This window comes from Rhododendron vialii, chromosome 5a (assembly GCF_030253575.1).
Source record: "Rhododendron vialii isolate Sample 1 chromosome 5a, ASM3025357v1".
Lineage (NCBI taxonomy): Eukaryota > Viridiplantae > Streptophyta > Magnoliopsida > Ericales > Ericaceae > Rhododendron > Rhododendron vialii.
In genome coordinates, this window is record NC_080561.1 from 35,162,815 (window position 1) to 35,185,303 (window position 22,489).

The 22,489-nt window shown below is 36.9% G+C and overlaps 2 protein-coding genes across 8 annotated transcripts; both read right to left on the reverse strand.

The window, feature by feature from the left end:
* Positions 1-380: 380 nt before the first annotated feature.
* LOC131327016 (ubiquitin C-terminal hydrolase 13-like) lies at positions 381-8,919 on the reverse strand. 3 transcript variants are annotated; one of them, XM_058359975.1, is made up of 11 exons: positions 8,703-8,919; positions 5,903-5,958; positions 5,568-5,745; positions 5,383-5,484; positions 5,224-5,295; positions 4,947-5,012; positions 3,423-3,488; positions 2,394-2,615; positions 2,194-2,268; positions 1,523-1,651; positions 381-1,179 (listed from the first exon to the last, which is right to left on the reverse strand). In XM_058359975.1, the coding sequence occupies exons 1-11, from the start codon at positions 8,715-8,717 to the stop codon at positions 622-624; spliced, it is 1,539 nt and encodes a 512-aa protein (XP_058215958.1). In that variant the 5' UTR covers positions 8,718-8,919; the 3' UTR covers positions 381-621. The 3 variants fall into 3 exon arrangements, with proteins under 3 accessions (XP_058215958.1, XP_058215959.1, XP_058215957.1); XM_058359976.1 differs by having other exon boundaries at positions 1,523-1,621; positions 5,224-5,291; positions 5,379-5,484; positions 8,703-8,908; XM_058359974.1 differs by having other exon boundaries at positions 5,224-5,291; positions 5,379-5,484; positions 8,703-8,908.
* A 4,272-nt stretch (positions 8,920-13,191) lies between these two features.
* LOC131327199 (ubiquitin C-terminal hydrolase 13-like) lies at positions 13,192-21,157 on the reverse strand. 5 transcript variants are annotated; one of them, XM_058360245.1, is made up of 12 exons: positions 20,949-21,157; positions 20,168-20,465; positions 18,386-18,441; positions 18,085-18,262; positions 17,885-17,986; positions 17,731-17,802; positions 17,453-17,518; positions 16,290-16,355; positions 15,176-15,397; positions 14,976-15,050; positions 14,303-14,401; positions 13,192-13,959 (listed from the first exon to the last, which is right to left on the reverse strand). In XM_058360245.1, exons 2-12 carry the CDS (start codon positions 20,213-20,215, stop codon positions 13,402-13,404), a joined length of 1,542 nt encoding a protein of 513 aa, XP_058216228.1. In that variant the 5' UTR covers positions 20,216-20,465; positions 20,949-21,157; the 3' UTR covers positions 13,192-13,401. The 5 variants fall into 5 exon arrangements, with proteins under 5 accessions (XP_058216228.1, XP_058216224.1, XP_058216227.1 ...); XM_058360241.1 differs by having other exon boundaries at positions 14,303-14,431; positions 20,949-21,150; XM_058360244.1 differs by lacking the exon at positions 20,949-21,157 and adding an exon at positions 20,576-20,713 and having other exon boundaries at positions 14,303-14,431.
* Between the last annotated feature and the right edge of the window lie 1,332 nt (positions 21,158-22,489).

Sequence of the window (22,489 nt, forward strand, 5' to 3'; positions counted from 1 at the left end):
TTGTTACTTCGTTTTTTCTCTTAGCTCTTTGTTGCTCCTCTTATTTCTTTTGAAATTCATATGCTTCAAAGGTTCTGCCTTTAGTTGGAAACGTGCTCTTTTTTTCAATAGAAACGAAGTTCCTACAGGGTTAATTCTGACTCTAACGTGCGGGACGGAGATTCTGGGGTGAATTCGTCTGCTAGACTGCAAGTAAGCCTTAACTTTCCGACTACATTGAGGGGCATTCTTTCTAATTATAGTCTAGCTCGCTGTGTGCGCATCTAAGCAAATTTAATCAAGAACAATCATCCTTAAAACTTCAGCTACGTTCTCAAAAGACTTGAAAAATATTTTTGATGTAATGAGTAGAGAGAGAGAGAGGAAATTATTAAAAAATGTGCAACGAGAAAAATGGGTTTCTCAAAGATGGGAACCAAACAAAGGTAACTAATAATGTTTCTTTTTACACAGCATCCTAGCAGATAAAAGCAGCAACATATACAAGTCACTCAAGCAGCATAGAGGAATTGAGCCGTTACAAAACTATGCACTGGAGCTCCTATCCTCGCAAATCAGCATGCGAAGGCATCAATCAAACACAAAGGAGTTCGAAAACGTTTTTGACAAAAAGTTTGCATTTTACAAAACACCCTCGAGTACAGGATCATTTACACCAAGCGATTCGGGTGATTCCCTCGACATAAGTTCCACTTCTTCCTTAGCCCTGGCAAGCACTTCTTTGAGTTCATGAACCTTGGCTCGAGCCCATTTCAAACTAGTTTCGCACGATTCAACAAAGATACGCGAGTCTGAGAGCTTATTCACCAATTCCGCTTCCTCTAGCCTCCGCTTTAGCCATGATAAGTCCAGCCCCACTTGCTCAAACTCCTTGACCGAAATGAATGCCTGGCAGATCGCTTCTTCATTCACCTCATTCACCTTGGTTGTTAACATCGACTCAACGAACAAAGCAAACGACTCGAGTACCCCTGTTTGCATAAAGCGGCTAGTCACGGAGAATTTGACGAAAGTGTCCTTGTGAAGGCCGTGGATCTTTTCGAGTAACAGGGATGCCTCAGAAGAAACCCAGTATGATAAGAATCTGACTTTGCCTGCCGGAGGAGGAGTTGCGCTGTTTGAGTCCCGGTTTGAAGCATTGACGAATTGAGTGGGTTCAGAAGGGACATGCTTTGCTGCCTTAACAACATAAAGATTTTCTTTACATCACAAGTCACAACCATGTCAACATAATAGTAATCATTCACCAAATTACGTCACAGTCTGATAAACGCTAAGGCCCCGTTTGTTTGTATTGAATAAAGCATCAGATTGAACTATAAAATCAATGAGACCACATATCATGTATTAAATATCTTGTTGGATAGCAAATTCCACAAGACATGCAACATATACCATGGGGGATCTGGTATTATTGGTGCCCTCGGTATCACTCTCCTACTATCATGGAATTATTATCAATCCACTGTTAGTCCAGCCAAACAAACAGGGCCTAAGAGGCATGAGACGAAAAATTATGTACCTGATTTGCTGCATATGACTTCTTAGGAACATTCTGATAGAGCTGATTTCCTTCCTTCAACCTCTTAGGAACAGTGTCAGAGTGCTCCAACCCAAGGTACTGTTTCCACACCCCTACAACGTCCCTTTTCTGGAAAGAAAAAAAATGTCAAAAGTAGAAAAAGAGGGAAAATGCTAACCACCTCATCCAAGTATTGTATGCATGGGAATGAGCTAAGACGACACACTTAGATATGTGTCCAAAGTCCAAACTTTTATACTCCTAGTCAGACACCTTGGGGACACCCTAGGACATGTCGGGGACAGGCTGGGACATGATTTGAACACGTTAATGACATATAAGGATATCGTAATGCAATTATTATAAACTGCAAGAAAGCAATTTTTATAAGCTGCGAGAAGGCCAAAATTGCCGCAGATGATTAGTTGATGAATACTTATCTAGTTATTGCAGGTTTATATTTTTCCTAATGTTACCATTCTTCATGTTCCTTTATCAGATGTTACAAATTGAATTTATAGGATAAAACTACAACATATATATGTTCAACATGTCCCCAAAGTGTCAGTGTCTTTGGAAGAATGATGTGTCCACTTGTCCAAGTCAGTGTCTGTATCCGTATCAGCGCGTGCATGTGTCCATGTGTAAAAGAGAGAAGGATTTACAAGCACCTGAACACGATTACAAATGATGTCCGAGTCCAGAAGGTATTCACGACGCACCAAAGATAGTACTGCAAACTTCCACTGAGAAAAAGAGAATACATTAATTGCAGAAAGAACATTAAATGATGACAAAGCATAGATGGCATCTCCAAGTAAAGAGTTTGATGCGCCATAGAAAAATGTTAACTACTAAGAAGTAGTTGTACCTTTGAAAACTCCTCATCCGGCACCTGCAGTCTCTTTTGTATGCGTACCTTGACTTCAGCCAAGGTCTCACCGTCACGGACGACAAGGAAAAAAGGTTCCCCAAAATTCTGGACAGAGGTGCTACTTCTTGGTTCCCCTTGGTTCTGAGCTGCATCGACTTTAAAGTGATGAGCATGAATGAGACGGTCATGAGGACCAAGTTTCTTCTCCTCCTCTGGAATCTGTTATGAGGATTAATAAAGTCAAGAATGTTCTGACAAAAAGAGTAGATCAACTACAACATCACGAGAAAACTTGGCTTGCTGTATTAGTCAGGTGGACACATCCAAAGCAGCTTGCTGAGCCGCTGATAATGAACAGTCAATAGTTATTTCGGTCAAGGAAAAAGCCTCTCCAAACATGGGGGTAAGGTGGCACTAATCTTCCCTACAGAAACCCTGGTTTAGTGAGAACCTCACTCACACGGACACTGTCACCCTTTATCCATTTTGTAACTTTTGTTGAGTAAGGAAAATGAATATATATTTGTGTCATAGAGTCATTTCTGTATCAGTTACACATTGTTAAATGAAACAAAAATGTTTTACCCATATGAGACTGAAATTTTGCCTTGGGAAGAAACTTGGTTGAAAACTGGAAACTGGAGAGGAAGCTAATTAGTGAAGGCTTAGGTAATTTCCCATTCATCAATAACCGACACAAAAGCGCAAGCTAATTAGTGAAGGCTTGGGTAATTTCCCATTCATCAATTAGCCACACAAACGCACAAGCTAACTAGTGAAGGCTTGGGTAATTTCCCATTCATCAATAACCGACAGAGCTGTTTGTGAAAGAACGATTGTGTAAAGTTCAATAAAGATCAAAACATCCAGTCTGAAGTCTTGATCACACAAATCAAGAAAAATGAAGCACCTTTTAGAAGAATTAAAGTATCATTTTAAGCAGAAAACACACAAGAAAATATGGAGAAACTCAATGCCAAGTTGCCAACATGCATATTAGACCAGCAAATGAAGATTATATATTACCTCCTCTGCACGTAATGTCCAGAACTGATCATTGATATTCTCAATCTTTTCATCAATTGGGAAAATCTGCAAAATATACGGTGGCAGAACAACATATATTACAGGAAAGTTCTCAGTACAAATTAATGATTTTACTTTGGAGGCCGCCCTATCAATCACTATCTCCCAAGAACCTTTGTAATGTGATAATTTCTCAAAGTATATTAAGACTGCAAGATCTTGTCCCACATTGGTTAATTATTATCACCTCCAAAACTAGTACATAAGCCGGATGAGCCTCTCCAATTAAAGCCAATTGGTTTTGAGTTATATGCTTTAACACGGTACTAGAACTAAGCTTGCGGAGGCTTTCAGACAAGATTCCTTTAATTGTTTGCCCCCATGTTTGTGCCATAATACCTTACTTTGTTGTGAACCCTATAGCGCGGATCATTTTTTAACATGCGATTGGGGGATGCACGCGGGGGAAGTGTTCTAGCTTTCATCATATAGGTTAATTATCACCTCCAAAACCCATGTGGCACCGACACCGACACTCTAAATATGCAACACCTTATATACTTTAAATCTTATTTATCGCCACATCATCACAAAAGTATTCCAACACAAAGTGTTTCATCATCTACGTCATTAAAATCAATGAACTATTATATTTCACACAAGAAAGACTTTTCTAAGCTTCAACAAGAGTCTTAATTGCTTCGTTTAACACCCCGGACATGTCCTGTGAGTATCCCAAGAGTGTACAGAGCACTTTTTAGCTATGAAGCACCGACACCTTTAGAGGTCGAAGTATCGTAGTATTGGGACACGGGGACACATATGGGACACGCCACGTGGCATTTCCCATAATTTAATTTAAATTTTTTTTTAGGGACATGATTGGGGACACGGGGGGACACGGCAGGGGCCCAATTATATATTTTTTTTAAAAAAATTAGGGACCAAATTGTAATTTTAAAAAAATGGGGATCAAATTGTAATTTTTTAAAATTTTGAGACCAAATTGCAATTTTTTTGTGTCAAACTAAAATTATTTATTTATATAAATGAATAAATAAATAAATATATATATACACACACACACGCACGCACATGTGGCGTGTCCCCCACCATGTCCGTGCCCCTATTTTTTTAGAATTCTCGTGTCCCTGTGTCAGTGTTCGTATCCGTATCCGTGTCCGTGCATCATAGCTTTTTAGAGTGTCCCCGAAGTGAACAAACAAAGGATGATGAGAAATAATAGGACACTTCGGATTTTGACTGCTAGACACGTGTCTGGAGAGTGTCGGTGTCCGAAAATCCAAGAAATGTCTAACACCGCACATGGACTCCGACGATGTGCCCTTGCTACATTGTCCAAAATTAATATTGTGAGCCTTAGCAACCACTCACATACAACTCATTGCTTTTTAGTTGGATGCTTTAACAATGATACAATAACAATCCATCAAGATGCATTTACTTCGAGCTCTTCTCAAGTTTAGTCCACAAACTCATAGTAATAGCTTGAAACATCTTTACCTTGTTGATCTTGTGATAGAAAATTTCAAGCAACCTAAGTTCGACTTTTGGATGTGACAACTCAACCTGTGCCAACAAAATGCAACAGGTGAATTACATTCTTGTTAAAATCGCATGAGAAGATGAACTCAGACGAAAATGGAATATTCTCAAATAAATTCGCCAAATCAGAAATAGTAAGAAGTTTGGCACAGAAGTGAGTGAAAGAGAATGGCATTTCAAGCAAGACAGGCACACATTATCGGGAATAAAGTATGCGTCCTGACAGAAGACTTACCATTGTCTTAAGTTCATTAAGAACATCTCCGACAGTGCTCTGTTTTGGCAACCTGATAGTGTGATTTACTACCTGAAAATGGTTAAAACACGATTGAATAGGAGACTAGATCTAACACAAAAAAGAAAAATAAAACGACAGCTACAACTTGACACTCACTTCATCCTTGGAAGAAAGATGGAAAGCAACTTTTAGAGTTTTCAGGCCTTGAAGTTCTGGTAGAGGGATATCCAATATCTCATAGTAAAGAATGTCCGAAATCTGCCAACCAGAAAGAGAAGATATTCGAAGCTAAGAATATAAGAGAAGCCTAAATCAGGGTGACAATAATATGTTGGAAGAACCTGATTGTAGTGAACCAGCATGTCTGATAGATGTTCCACTCCTCGATAGTTGATTGGCTGGGGTTTAGGTTGCTGGGAGTAGCAGTTATGAGATGTAAGCCTTATTTTAGATGGATCATCCAAGCCAAGATGGTTGGCTACTCTTTCGACGACGTCATCATAATTGCGAACCTTTGATCTGAAAATTTAGACGAAGTAAACTTCTTTCTCAGACAAGTAAATCCATAAAGCACACTAAGCAAAGAAGAATAGAAACAAGTAAACAACTGATTAAATGCATTTTACCAGGAATAATTGTGGACAATAGCATAATTTGAAGAATTCGAAGAACTTACAACTTAAGAGAGAACTCATCCTCCTTAGGTTTCTCCAAAGAACGGAAGCGAACAACCTATGAAACATTATGTCACGCGAAACCATTACTTAGGAAGCTCCTCTAAACAAAACGTCAGCACATCAAAAGATAAAAGTTTTCAATCAACTTTTAACACCCACTGAATTGATTGTCCCTCTCCTTGAGTGAGGAAGTGTTTCCAATAGCATGCTACATTTACGACATCCGAAATCCAACCCGTATGGGTAGTCCAATGGCCAAGTGGTTAGACTCTGGGATGAACCATAAGATTGAACATCCCGGATTAGACTATCGAGGCTTGACTGGTACTTGTGATTTGCAGGTTATTGAAGTTATTCCCGGTTGTTTGTAAAATGCTTCCAAGTTTGTAAACCAATGAATGTGGGACTGACTAAAACTGCCTAAGAGTTGTTTTTCTTCCAAGGCGAAATACTTTACACATTAGGCACAAATAAGAAAAGGTGTATGGTATTACTATACACATACATCAAAAGCTTAGTACATAATCCATTGCAAGTATAATTTCCAATACTCTTCAAACAGTAAGAACAAGGCTGACTTTTCAATCCACCAAATAACAAATGTCCCTTTAAATTTTTATTGACGCTATTGCAAATACACAGAGGTCCATTTGCCAATCATTTGCCATATTTATGACTGGTCATGGAAAGGGTAAAACTTAAATGAACTACATAAAGATAAAACTTTTTAGGTAATTTTTCTTTTAGAAATGTACAGCTATACTTCTTTGTTTATGTATAAGTTTAAGTACATTTCTCGGTACTTTTTGACGTCATGGTTCAGATCCAGTGTGTTCACCCTTTTGACTATCTAATGGAGGAATTGAGTCGTGAATCTCGTTCTTGTTCCTGTTGATTCACCCAGTGGACCCGTGGTTGAACCAATGCCCCATCTGTTGGTCCCTTCTCACGTTCACTTCAGTGTCTAATTTCGAACCATTGCTTCAAGCCGAGCAGAAGTCGAAGTTCGTCTCACCCATCTCTGTGAGTGCATGTGCGCTCAGCAACTTGTTAGCTTGAAGCCATCTCTAGACTTGGACAGTATCTTCACCAACTCAACCATAGCGGACTTAGGCCCTAAGCCAAACCGCAGTACCAGACAAAGTATATGCTTTGGGCCCTAAATATTTCTCTTCAAAATACGGACCCAACATTTTGTGTAGTCTTATAATGCACCCAAAAATCTGTTCTACGAATCCATGAAAAACGGGAGCCTCGTTCAATCTTGCAGTGGTGTATACACACCCACACTCACAAAAGGGTGGAGCCCGCACACACTACACACCCAGTGTGTGTGGGCCCCACCTCAATTGTGAATATGGGTGTTGATTTGGGTGTGTGATTGGATGTGGTTTTAGAAAAATTGTTTCTTTTTTAGGAGGTGCTCAGAAACCTGACCCTGTTCGTTTTGGGATATTGGATTTTGATTTGTATGTAATGAGTGTAGAGAGAAATAGAGTAATTATTGAAAATAGGGGTAATGATTGGAGAGAAATAGAGAAAAAAAAATGAGAATAATGATCGAAAAGAAATAAGATAATGATTATAATCCAAAATCCAAAACCCTGAAACGAACATGGTTTAACTTTTATTTACTCTAGGCACTTAACTTTCACATTGCACATAGTATTACTAATTGGACCTTACAGAAATTTTTTTAATCTATTTTTTTCAGATTGATTCCACCTATTTGAATTTGAGTTCGAATATGTACGGAGCACCCAATATTGTGTGTTCTCTTTGTACCCAAAAATCCTCAGGCCTTCCCTGCATCCATATCCCAGTGAGAGTCTATATACCTTTATCATATCCAAGGACGGAACCAGAATTTTATCCTAGCAGTGGTGAAATGTATACTAAAAAATCTGGTGACGAGACTATATAAGTTGGGCATAATTTTATTTTTTTACATATAATAATTGTATTTTCTAAAATTCTTGTTGTGACGGTCGCTGTCACTAGACCCCCCTGGTCTTATCATTGATCATATCCCTTAATAGCATCTTACGTCTTAGCTTCTTCTTTTTCACTCATACCCAAATTTAAAGTAAAACCCCCATGAAATTCACTCTACTTTGCCTCAAAACACCCCATGAAATTCACTCTACTTTGCCTCAAACTATACCCAATTGAGTTTGTCAAGTTTTTAATTCAATCAAAAGCAGACTCACATCTTATTCAAATTTGAGAATGCCATCAAATATATAACTATGCAATTAATAAAGTTTTTACTCAAGTTTATGCTTAGATTTGAGTTTGACTGCTTCATATCACGTGAAGCTTTACTGAAATTTAAACTTGAATTTGAGTAAAAGCTTGAGTAGGTGCTACAGAAGGTCTTGTTGAGAAAATGGGCCAAGCCAACACGTACACAGGAGAACAATTAAAAACAGAAAACAAGAATGCAAGACACACAGATTTTTGTGTGGTTCTTCAATTGTGTATAGTTGAGTACATACACGGCTCACACCAATTCTACAATTTAATTCGAATGAAGATATACATCCACCTAGAGTTTGCATCACCGATTACCGTAATACCCCTAACTAGTTTTGGGGTCCCTGAATAGTGTGAGCGAGACGCGACCCAAATCGAATCAGACCCCAACAGGTCTAACCAAACGTACCACTATGTATGTATCAGTGTTTGTGCAACTAGTGAAATAGGATTTTATTTTATTTTTATTATTATTATTATTTTGAACTGCGAAAAGTTTATTTTAGTGAAATAGGAGTTTGCAAAATGGTACTACAAGCTTACTTGGAGGCGGTTCATGGCATCAACACTTTCCCCGTACCGTATATCCTTTCGGCCGAAGTTGTTTGCTGCTGGGCAGGCTTCTTAGGAATTTTAGTTCCAGTGGAAGACGATCATATCCTGAAAGAAATATCACACCCACAAAACTAAAAGAACAAAAAATTGTGATGGAAGATCTGCAGATGAGATTAGTATTATACTATCAAATAGTGCTGAGGTAGTATCAAATAATAGCAGTACTAGTTTAAGCAAATACTATATACTAGCATTTCTTGGGAAATGTTTTGATGGGATGATGACATAGTGGTGATGTCATAACCTTAACCTTGAAGTAGGCCAAAATCCTTAACCATGAAGCAGCATAAAGTCTATTGACACATACTTTTTATACATAGATCATGTACATACCATTATGTGGGGTTCATTATGGGTTTCACACGAATGATTCGAGCCGTTCATTAAATGTAAAATATTTTTTCAAGGGTCCCCGTAAAAAATCAGCTCAATCCAATATCTATAGGCTCTTGAAGTCTGCTGGCGGTGGAAAAATGGCCGAATCTTTTCGGTGCATTAATTGCACTATGCAACTTTTGTTGTTTTTGCTAAATAGGTCAAATGGCTTATTTTTTGTCTTTATTCAAATTTTTTTTGTATTTGTTAGTTTTTCGTTAATTTTTTGGAGATTATTGCTTCGTCATGACGAAAGAAATCTAAAAAATAAAAAATTACGATCGAAATTTAATTTTTTTTTTGAATAAAGATAAAAAAAAATTGGCTTATTGGCTTATTTTTGTCTGTATTCAAAAAAATTAGGTTTCGATCGTAATTTTTTACTTTTTAGATTTCTCTTGTCATGACAAAGCAATAATCCCCAAAAATTTGACGATAAACTAATAAATGCGAAAAAAATTGAATAAGGACAAAAAAAATGAGCCAAGTGGCTTTTTTAGAAGAACAGGCCCGAAAGGAAAATAAATACTTATTTTTTAAAAAGATAATTTTAAGCTCAAAAATTATATGCTTATGCAAATAATTTTTCTATCAATATAAATTTTGTTGAGATCTTTTATATGGTGTAAAAAAAATTGAAAAATTATTTTTTATTTACATTATTTTTAAGTTTGAAAATGTGAAATAAATACTATGGAGTATTTTTTAAGAAGGTGTTCTGGAACGGAGCCTTAGTCCCTCATGTTTTCTGTATTTCAAGTTTAGCCGCTAAGGTTTCATCTATAAATATACACCGGGAATTTTTTGTTATAATCTGAATCGTTCATCTTATAGGGCCTGCAGAATAGTATATTCATGCAAAAAATGAGATTGATTGGACATTAATAGATATATTAAAAATCGAATTTTGATTTAGGAAATGGACAGTCGTGGATGGTTTTAACTTCAAAATCTATGACCGTTCATTTTTTAGACCAAAATTCAAGTTTTGATATATCTATTAATATCCAATCAAGCTGATTTTTTTCATGGAAATACTATTCTACTTATCCTACAAAATGAACGGTTCAGATTATAACAAAACAGTTTTGTGGGACCCATAAGCGATGGACAAAACCATGGGATTTTCACCTTGGTGGATAGAATTTACTCTCTACTAGTTTTATTGATTCAGAAAAATCAGAGAGATACTATTGCAAAGGAGTGAAAGTAGGTTTTTGGGAAATCTATATTATAAAACAGAGCGATTTTTATGCACACATACAAACACGAGTACCTCTCCAGCCGTCAGATCAAATTTCCAATAGGTTATAGCCATCCAATCAACTTCTTTAATAAATTTATCCTATCCCTCCCTCCCTCTTTCCTTACTTCTTTGGCAATGTTGTCATATCTAGGGACAAACATATATTTTTTATTTATTTAACAAGGGTAGTGATTTTGCCACACCATTTTTTGATAATGTCACACCCTGCAAGTGTATTTTTTGGTGCAAAAATGCACTTGCAGGGTGTGGTATTATCAAAAAATGGTGTGACAAAATCATTTCCCTTTAACAATGAGCCTTTTATTATCAAAACGTTTTCTTTTCCCTATCATCAATCTTTAACTCTATTATTGGGATGTTGTGCATTGTCCACTCATCTATTAGAAAACTCTATTTAATTTCTTTCTTCCATCAACTGAGGTAACAATAGAAAAATATTATAAAAACTTTACTCATACAAAAGAATAAACTTAATTTTTTTTTTTTGGTAACAAGTTGTTTCACCTATTTCTTGGACGCATGATTGAAAGTAGTAGGGCTTGATAATTTGTCTCAGTTATAGGCCTGTAGCATTCCTTTGATTTTAAGGGGGAAAAAACTCAAGTCGTGGCATTCCGTTGCAAGAATTATTTTCAATGTAAAAAAAAAAACAACATTCATTAACTTACGGGAAGTGGAGTTTTAAAACTATTCATTTTTTTTTTTGGATTAGTTGTTGGTTGAACTATATTAGATACGGGTGTGATATAAGTATTGGTTGATCGTGATAGCTGTTAACAAATGGTTGTGCATAAGTTAATTACAAATTTCATTTGGGTATGTGCTCCTACTTTTCAACGAGTGTGGTATTATTTGTTGTGAAACTATTCTTAGAAGAAATTAGTTCAATTTATACCATTTGTCTATTTGAAGAGAATTTTAAAAAATAAATTATAACATTTTTCATTTGGGTTTTTTAAGATTACTAGAAGGGAAGGATAATTTTTTTTAATTTGTAATAAAAAAGTGTTGTGTCGTGTCTTTTTTTTTTTTATCGACGTATTGTGCCTAATCACTAGTACTTCAATAATATTCACCTCTCTCCCTTGATAGTTCCTGAAACAACTATCTTCTCATATATATTGTGTTCTCTAGTTTTTATTTATTTACTTTTTTAATAGCCCTCAATAACCTTATATTTGTCTCATCCTTATTTTTCTTCCATCTGTCTTGACATCACTTTTGCTGCAGTCATTTACTAACTTTGATTTCTTCTCCAAATGGCTTATTTTTTTGTTCGGCCTAATAAGTCAAATGACCTTTTTTTTTTGTCTTTATTCAAAAAAAAATCGCATTTGTTAGTTTTTCCTCAAATTTTTTAGAATTATTGCTTCATCACAACGAGAGAAATCTTAAAATAAAAAAATAACGATTGAAACTCAATTTTTTAATAAAGACAAAAATAAGCCAATTTTTTCATCTTTATTAAAAAAAATTGTGTTTCGAATGTAATCTTTTTACTTTTTAGATTCCTCTCGTCATGATAAATCAATAATCCACATAAAAATTTATGAAAAACCAAAAAATACAATTTTTTTTTGGGATAAGAAAAAAAAGAAGCCATTTAGCTTATAACGGCGAACAAACACATATCTCATAAAGTCTATAAATTAGCATAAATAAATCTCTATAGTTTTGTTCGTGTACATCCAGAATTTATCTGTAGCGTGTTTATTTTTGCCTTAGATGAAAGAAATTTTTGTTTAATCATGTAATCTTAACTAAAAAATTAATCGATTAAATTTTGTAATTGAATGCCTAAAGAAATTGGGACTGGGAGAGTAATAAATTTTGTAATTGAAAAAGAAATTGAGGTTAAAGAGATTCTTTTTGAGTTCAAATAGTACACTCTTGATATAAAGATAAATCGAATAATTTACTCATAATAGAGCCCAAGCTCAGAAAAATTCACCCAATTAATCAATCAATTTCCAATCTTAGAAGTTCCTCGTTTTGGCGATTCCTGCAATTAAGAATTAGAGTCAGCTGCAAATGCTTTTTTATTTACTTTTTTTAATTATCTACGATAAGTCAATCTTATGTTCATACTAAGTAGATGAATAACTTTGAGTAAATATTTTTCAATATTCTAGAAGTTGTTAGGCGCTAGTCGGGCCGAAAAGGGCCGCCTAACGCCTAGGCACCAACTAGTCGGCCGCTTAAGCGTCCAGGCAGGAACTAGGCACCAACTAATTGACTGCCTTATCTAGGCAGGGAGTAATCAGCCTAGGTGGCTGACTGTTAGAACACAGATATTTTTCTAGTATATTGTTGATATGTAGCAAATGTTTTTCCAGTATCACATTGTTACTTCGTTTTTTCTCTTAGCTTTGTTGCTCCTCTTATTTCTTTTGAAATTCATATGCTTCAAAGGTTCTGCCTTTAGTTGGAAACGCACTCTTTTTCTCGATAGGAGCGAAGTTCCTACAAGGTTAATTCTGACTCTAAAGCGCGGGACCGAGATTCTGGGGTGAATTCGTCTGCTAGACTGCAAGTAAGCCGTAACCTTTCCGAATACGTTGAGGGGCATTCTTTCTGATTATAGTCTAGCTCGCTGCTCACTTTGTGCGCATCTAAGCAAAATTTAATCAAGAACAGTCATCCTCAAAACATCAGCTACGTTCTCGAAATACTTGAAAAATATTTTTGATGTAATAAGTGGTAATGAGTGGAGAAAGATCGATAGAGAAAGTTATTGAAAAACGTGCAGACATAAAAATGGGTTTCTCGAAGATGGGAACCAAACAAAGGTAACTAAAATTGTTTCTTTTTACACAGCATCCTTGCAGATAAAAGCAGCAACATATACAAATCACTCAAGCAGCATAGAGGATTTAAGCAGTTACAAAACTATGCACTGGAGCTCCTATCCTCGCAAATCGGCGTGCAAAAGCATCAATCAAACACAAAGGAGTTCGAAAACGTTTTTGACAAAAAGTTTGCATTTTACAAAACACCCTCGAATACAGGATCATTTACACCAAGCGATTCGGGTGATTCCCTCGACATAAGTTCCACTTCTTCCTTAGCCCTGGCAAGCACTTCTTTGAGTTCACGAACCTTGGCTCGAGCCCATTTCAAACTAGTTTCGCACGATTCAACAAAGATACGCGAGTCTGAGAGCTTATTCACTAATTCCGCTTCCTCTAGCCTCCGCTTCAGCCACAATAAGTCCAGCCCCACTTGCTCAAACTCCTTGACTGAAATGAAAGCCTGGCTGAGCGCTTCTTCATTCACCTCGTTCACCTTGGTTGTTAACATCGACTCAACGAACAAAGCAAACGACTCGAGTACCCCTGTTTGCATAAAGCGACTAGTCACGGAGAATTTAACGAAAGTGTCCTTGTGAAGGCCGTGGATCTTTTCGAGTAACAGGGATGCCTCAGAAGAAACCCAGTATGATAAGAATCTGACTTTGCCAGCCGGAGGAGGAGTTGCGTCGTTTGAGTCCCGATTTGAAGCATTGCCGAAGTGAGTGGGTTCAGAAGGGACATGCTCTGCTGCCTTAACAACATAAAGATTTTCTTTACATCACAAGTCACAACCATGTCAACATAATAGTAATCATTCACCAAATGAAGTCACAGTCTGATAAACGCTAAGGCCCCGTTTGTTTGTATTGAATAAAGCATCAGATTGAACTATAAAATCAATGAGACCACATATCATGTATTAAATATCTCGTTGGATAGCAAATTCCACAAGACATGCAACATATACCATGGGGGATGTGGTATTATTTATGCCCTCGGTATCATCCTCCTACTATCACGGAATTATTATCAATCCACTGTTAGTCCAGCCAAACAAACAGGGCCTAAGAGGCATGAGACAAAAAATTACGTACCTGATTTGCTGCATATGACTTCTTAGGAACACTCTGATATAGCTGATTTCCTTCCTTCAACCTCTTAGGAACAGTGTCAGAGTGCTCCAACCCAAGGTACTGTTCCCACGCCCCTACAACGTCCCTTTTCTGGAAAGAAAAAAATGTCAAAAGTAGAAAAAGAGGGAAAATGCTAACCACCTCATCCAAGTATTGTATGCATGGGAATGAGCTAAGACGACACACTTAGATATGTGTCCAAAGTCCAAACTTTTATACTCCCAGTCAGACACCTTGGGGACACCCTAGGACATGTCGGGGACAGGCTGGGACATGATTTGAACACGTTAATGACATATAAGGATATCGTAATGCAATTATTATAAGCTGCAAGAAAGCAATTTTTATAAGCTGCGAGAAAGCCAAAATTGCCGCAGATGCTTAGTTGATGAATACTTATCTAGTTATTGCTGGTTTATATTTTTCCTAATGTTACCATTCTTCATGTTCCTTTATCGGATGTTACAAATTGAATTTATAGGATAAAACTACAACAACATAGATATGTTCAACATGTCCCCAAAGTGTCAGTGTCTTTGGAAGAATGATGTGTCTACTTGTCCAAGTCCGTGTCCGTATCCGTATCAGCGCGTGCACTTGTCCATGTGTAAAAGAGAGAAGGATTTACAAGCACCTGAACACGATTACAAACGATGTCCGAGTCCAAAAGGTATTCAGGACGCCCCAAAGATAGTATTGCAAACTTCCACTGAGAAAAAGAGAATACATTAATTGCAGGAAGAACATTAAATGATGACAAAGCATAGATGGCATCTCAAAGTAAAGAGTTTGATGCGCCATAGAATAATGTTAACTACTAAGAAGTAGTTGTACCTTTGAAAACTCCTCATCCGGCGCCTGCAGTCTCTTTTGTATGCGTACCTTGACTTCAGCCAAGGTCTCACCCTCATGGACAACAAGGAAAAAAGGTTCCCCAAAATTCTGGACGGAGGTGCTACTTCTTGGTTCCCCTTGGTTCTGAGCTGCATCGACTTTAAAGTGATGAACATGAATGAGACGGTCATGAGGACCAAGTTTCTTCTCCTCCTCTGGAATCTGTTAATGAGGATTAATAAAGTCAAGAATGTTCTGACAAAAAGAGTGGATCCACTACAACATCACGAGAAAACTCGGCTTGCTGTATTAGTCAGGTGAACACATCCAAAGCAGCTTGCTGAGCCGCTGATAATGAACAGTCAATAGTTATTTGGGTCAAGGAAAAAGCCTCTCCAAACATGGGGTAAGGCGGCACAAATCTTCCGTATGGAAACCCCGGTTTAGCGAGAACCTCACTCACACTGTCACCCTTTATCCGTTTTGTTGAGTTAGGAAAATGAATATATAGTTGTGTCATAGAGTCATCTATGTATCAGTTACACCTTGTTAAATGAAACAAAAATGTTTAACCATATGAGACTGAAATTTTGCCTAAGGAAGAAACTTGGTTGAAAACTGGAAACTGGAGAGGAATATGGGGAAAGAAAAAATGAAGAAAGAAAACCCAGGTCATTACCAAACCCCGAAGATGCAATATTTATGTAGCTTATATTAAATCGAAAGGGTTGTGACCGAATTTGACAAGAGTTAGTATGTTAATTCCTAGCACAGTTATCCTAGGGGTTCCCTTCAATCAAAAACCAAAGGCATGCACATAGTTGTTTTTTTGCACGAACCCAAACGTGGAAGCTAATCAGTGAAGGCTTGGGTAATTTCCCATTCATCGATAACCGACATAGCTGTTTGTGAAAGCATGATTGTGTAAAGTTCAATAAAGATCAAAACATCTAGTCTGAAGTCTTGATCACACAAATCAAGAAAAATAAAGTACCTTTTAGAAGAATTAAAGTATCATTTTAAGCAGAAAACACACAAGAAAATATGGAGAAACTCAATGCCAAGTTGCCAACATGCATATATATTAGACCAGCAAATAAAAATTATATATTACCTCCTCTGCACGTATTGTCCAGTACTGATCATTGATATTCTCAATCTCCTCATCAACAGGGAAAATCTGCAAAATGGCAGAACAACATATATTACAGGAAAGTTTTCGGTACAAATTATTGATTTTACTTTGGAGGCCGACCTATCAATCACTATCTCCCAAGAACCTTTGTAATGTGATCATTTCTCAAAGTATATTAAGACTGCAAGAGCTTGTCCCACATTGGTTAATTATTATCACCTCCAGAACTAGTACATAAGCCGGATGAGCCTCTCCAATTAAAGCCTTGAGTTATATGCTTTAACATGGTACCAGAACTAAGCTTGTGGAGGCTTTCAGACAAGACTCCTTCAATTGAATGCCCCCATGTTTGTGCCCTAATACCTTACTTTGTTGTGACCCCTATAGTGCGGATCATTTTTTTAACATGCGATTGGGGGTTGCACGTGGGTGAAGTGTTCTAGCTTCTATCATATAGGTTAATTATCACCCTTCAAAACCTATGTAGCACCGACACAAATACGAAATCAACACTCTGGAATGCAAATTTCAGAAAATTGATGGACAAGACACATTGGGTACCAATTTTTTAAATAATATGTACGTAATCAATTAGATGAATAAAGAAGGCTCTAATTCTAAATATGCAACACCTTAAATACTTTAATTCTTATTTATCGTCACATCATCACAAAAGTATTCCAACACAAAGTGTTTCATCATCTATGTCGTTATGATCGATAAACTATTATATTTCACATAGGAAAGACTTTTCTAAGCTTCAACATGAGTCTTAATTGTTTCATTTAACACCCCCGACGTGTCTTGCAAGTGTCCAGAGCACTTTTTAGAGTGTCCCGGAGTGAACAAACAAACGATGATGAAAAAAATAGGGCACTTAGGATTTGACAGTCAGGACACGTGTCAGGAGAGTGTTGGTGTCCAAGAAGTGTCTGACACCGCACATGGACTCCAACGTTGTGTCCTTGCTACATAGTCCAAAACTAATATTGTGAGCTTTAGCGACCACTCACATACAACTCATTGCTTTTTGGTTGGATGCTTTAACAAAGATACACTAACCAGCCATCAAGATGCATTTATTTCGAGCTCTTCTCAAGTTTAGTCCACAAACTAATAGTAATAGCTTGAAACATCTTTACCTTGTAGATCTTGTGATGGAAAATTTCAAGCAACCTAAGTTCCGCTTTTGGATGTGACAACTCGACCTGTTCCGACAAAATGCAACAGGTGAATTAGATTCTGAGAAGATGAACTCAGACGAAAATGAAAGATTCTCCAATAAATTCACCAAATCAGAAATATTAAGAAATTTGGCACAGAAGTGAGTGAAAGAGAATGGCATTTCAAGCAAGACAGCCACACATTATTGGGAATAAAGTAGGTGTCCTGATAGAAAGCACATGAAGTTAAGACTTACCTTTGTCTTAAGGTCATTAAGAATATCTCCAACAGTGCTCTGTTCTGGCAACCTAATAGTATGATTTACTACCTGAAAATGGTTAAAACACGATTGAATAGGAGACTAGATCTGACACACAAAAAAGAAACAACAGCTACAACTTGACACTCACTTCATCCTTGGAATAAAGATGGAAAGTAACTTTTAGTGTTTTCAGGCCTTGAAGTTCTGGTAGAGGGATATCCAATACCTCATAGTAAAGAATGTCCGCAGTCTGCCAAAAAGGTGGCAAAATGAGCCTATCGGAACAGAAGATCAAGGTAAGAATATTAGAGAAGCCTAAATCAGGGTGACATTAATATGTTGGAGAACCTGATCGTATTGAACCAGCATGTCTGATAGATGTTCCACTCCTCGATACTTGATTGGCTGGGGTTTAGGTTGCTGGAAGTAGCAGTTATGAGATGTAAGCCTTATTTTAGATGGATCATCCAAGCCAAGATGGCTGGCTACTCTTTCAACGACGTCATCATAATTGTGAACCTTTGATCTGAAAATTGAGAAAAGTAAAATTTCTTTCTCAGACGAGTAAATCCAAAAAGAAAACGACACAAAGAAGTATAGAAACAGTTGAGTGGACAGTAGCTAAGATTGAGGAATTCGAAGAACTTACAACTCAAGAGAGAACTCATCCTCCTTAGGTTTCTCCAAAGAACGGAAGCGAACAACCTAAGAAACATTAGATCATGCAAAAAACCATCACTGAGGAAGCTGCTCTAAGCAAAACGTCAGCACATCAAAAGATAAAAGTTTTCAATCAACTTTTAACACCCATTGGATTGATTGTCCCTCCTTGAGAGCGAGGGAGTAGTTTCATTTGCATGCTACCATAAGCTTGAACTCATTGATATCGAGTAAGTTTTCAATCTGCAAGGTTAGTCCCATGGTCAAGGGGTTAGACTCTGGGATGAACCATAAGCTTGAACATCCTGGATTACACTATCGTGGCTTGACTGGTACTTGTGATTTGCTTGAACATCCTGGATTACACTATCGTGGCTTGACTGGTACTTGTGATTTGCTTGAACATCCTGGATTACACTATCGTGACTTGACTGGTACTTGTGATTTGCAGGTTATTGGAGGTATTCGCGGCCAATGAATGTGGGACTGATTAAAACTGCCCAAGAGTTGTTTTTCTTTCAAGGTGAATACTTTACGCATTAGGCACAGATAAGAAATGGTTATGCTCTTACTGAACAGTGTACACGTATACTAAAAGCTAAAATATACACTCCATTGCAAGTATGAATTTCCAATATCGTTCAATCAGGAGGATACGGCTGACTTGTAAATCCCTCCAAATTTCAGTCTCATGAGTGGAACCTGAGCCAAAGCACACAAATTGTACGCTTTGGGCTCTAAAAATTTCTTTTCAAATACATCCCCAACTTTTTGTGTAGTCTTATAATGGACCCGAAAAAACTGTTCCATAAAAAACAGGAGCCTCCTCCAAGACAATCATGATGTCCCTAAGATAATTCTTTGTTTTTTCTCTTACAGTGGTGTTTTCTTTCTTTAGGAGGTGCTCAGAAACCTAATGATTTTTGTACTTTTTTAACCAGGACCAATTCACGTAACTTTCTATTTTTACTCTTGGCAAAAATATTTTTCACATTGTACCTACTATTTCTAATTGGATCTTCTCAAATGTTTTCAATTTACATTACAGATCAATACCGTCTATTTGAATTTGTGTTTGAAGATGTACGGAGCACCCCACATCGTATGTTCACTTTGTGCACCAAAAATCTTAGGCCTTCCCTGCATCCACTTATCCCGCTGAGAGTCTATTTCTCTTAATCATATCTGTAAGAGCATCTTTCGTCCTCAGCTTCTTCTTTTTTTCCACTCAAACCCAAAATCTTAACAAACCCCCTTGAAATTCACCCTACTCTTTGACTCAAATTTATACCCAATCAAGTTTTAGACATTTTTGAAACTCGGGTTCACGTTATTCGTCAGCACGGGCTTAGCTTACGATGTGTTTGGAAGCGTAGGAACAACAAGACTTCGGCAATACGAAACCATGTAAAATAAACCAAATTTGACAAATTCAGACCAATCTGGAGAATTTTTAGTTTACCCGCATTTCGCTCTAAGGGTGGAAAGGGAGATAACAAAGGTATATAAATTCGGTACTCAATTAACATTAAGAACTTTTCATACTCAAATTCAACAATTCCATTCAATCTATAACTATCCGATTAATGAAGCTTTTACTCAAGTTCATGTGTAGATTTGAGTTTGACCACATCATATCAAATGAAGCTTTACTTAAATTTGAACTTGAATTTGATCAAAAACTTGAGTAAACGTACCAATATGTGTACACTAGTGTGGGCATCTAGTGAAATAGTAGGAGTTTGAACTTTGAACAATGATAAGAGCTTACTTGGAGGCGCTTCATTGAATCAACACTATCCTTTTTTTTGCTCGGCATGGCATCAACTCTTTCCCCGTTCGTTTTCAGCAGCGGAATTTACCTTAAGTCAGTTCTAACTATCGGAATTAATCGGCGACAGGGCCTATCCGACTAGATCGGACTAATTGCTATGTGCCGAATAATCGCCGATTATTCAGCCTCAAAGCTCGAAGGTGGCTGACCGCCCGGCTAACGCCAGCGACTTTTAGAACATTGCCCGGAGAACTGAAGTTCTCAGGAATTAGTTCCAGTGGAAGAAGATCATGTGCTGAAAGAAATACCAAACCCCACAAAACTAAGAGAACAAAAATGCACTAAATATGAGCAATGTGCAAATTGGCCGGAAAACTTGTGATGGGGAATTAAGGTTTGTTTTACCAGGTAACCCACGTCTGATGAACACCCATTATTAGTCCAAATTAGTACAGGTTGGTGGAGCATCTCTCTCTCTCTCTCTCTCTCTCTCTCTCTCTCTGAATACAATAATGGTCATTTCAGTACTTGTCACGGGGTTTCGATACTGGGGAAGTAAATAACTTTAGATCATCAAAGGTTTGTTTTTTCGTATGTAACTCAACTGGACTAGTCCACTTCTTATTATATAAAATAAAAATAAGTACTACTCTATTAAAAGGTGTGGGTCTCTCCCGTAGGTGTCTCCTGAAGACTGAAGTCATCGGTGGATCCCATAAAAACATTATACCGATAAGATATCACCCTGTTGAAAGCATGTAAATTACGTAAGACTTACATAATGAAGCGTGCGTAAATATTTTGGAATTGATGAGGGGAGGCCTGCCTATAAGCACAAACTGCCAATACGAACAAGAACACTAACACCAGTCTTGGGACAAACTGCCAACCTCCCCATTTGCATTATGAGAACTATTGGACTCTTTGGGACAATTACCGAACATGATCTCAAATGTACACAATTAAAGAGTTACCCGACCCGACTTGTTTTCCTTCCAATTCTCCCTTTTTCAAATATAATTTCCCAATTTAGAACAATTTATATCGTTTCGTCATGGGTTGACTTATCGAGATAGAAATGGAGCCCCATGTCTTGGGCTTTTTCTCGTTGTTTAAAGATTGAGAAAAACTCATTTACGAAGGGTTTCTTAAATAAATTTAAAGGAGTAAACTCTTCTCCGGGAAAATTTGTTTAAAAGTTGCATCGTCTAAAACACTCTTAGACGGTCCAGATTCACCCCGCTGTAAATAGCTTATTATATCTCTTAAGGATTAGTTCTTACATAGGACATAGATAGCAAAATTTTGTATTCGCCATCCATGGTTTAATATCTCTCGTCCCTCTACATTTTCTCCTTTTGTGTAAGCCTATATTGTAGCAATAGTGTAGGTTTTTAATATCTCCCGTCCCTCTACATTTTCGACATTTTACGGATCAGCTCTAAATTCTCGCTCTCGACGATTTTATTAGTTTGAGACATTTTCATGCTCGCCCTTGAGCACAAGGCACCCACATTTTTATATTATATATATGACTTGGATCCAGCCTAAAAGCGAATCATTAGATGCTCAACTTGTGAAAATGTTGGTGATCTGTATAAGAAAGTCAGCTTCAACTTCACAAGTAGCCTTTTCGTTTTTTTTTGTTTGTTTTTTTTCATAGGAACTTCACAAGCAGCTTCCTGGGTGTAATTTTGGTCTCCGGACTTCCTTTTTAATTGGCTTGTTTTTGTCTTGCCTCAACCATTTAAATATCGTTTTGTCCAAAAACTACTCCCTCCATTTCTAATTCATCCTTGAAAGGGAATCTATTACAAAAAGATGTATACTCCCTCCGTCCCTTTTTTAGAATCCGGTATTTCATTTTGAACTGTCCCTTAATAAATATCCATTTTGTAAAGTTTGTGAGTAAAAATTGGTAAATTTTTCATTTTGCTCCTAAAAGTAAATTCTATTTTGAAAAGTTAGTGAGTAAAAATATAATGATAATATTTTCATAGAGGATAAAGAGAGAAATTGGAGGTAAAAGTTAATATGAAAAGTGTAATGATAATGTCTTCTTAATAAATTAAAATTATGAAACAGGACACTTAAAAATAAATGAAAGGAGTAGTATAATTTTCAAATAAAAAATACTTTAATGCATAATCTTTAAATTTCTTGACACCAAATTAAAGATTTCAAATAGGTCTTTAACTTGGTGTAAAAAAAAAATTTAAAAACTATGCACAAAAGTGCTTTATTTTTTATCCGAAAATTGTACGTCTTATCATAGTTGACTCCCTTTTACGAAAGAAGGTAGTGGTTTCCTAGTTCATC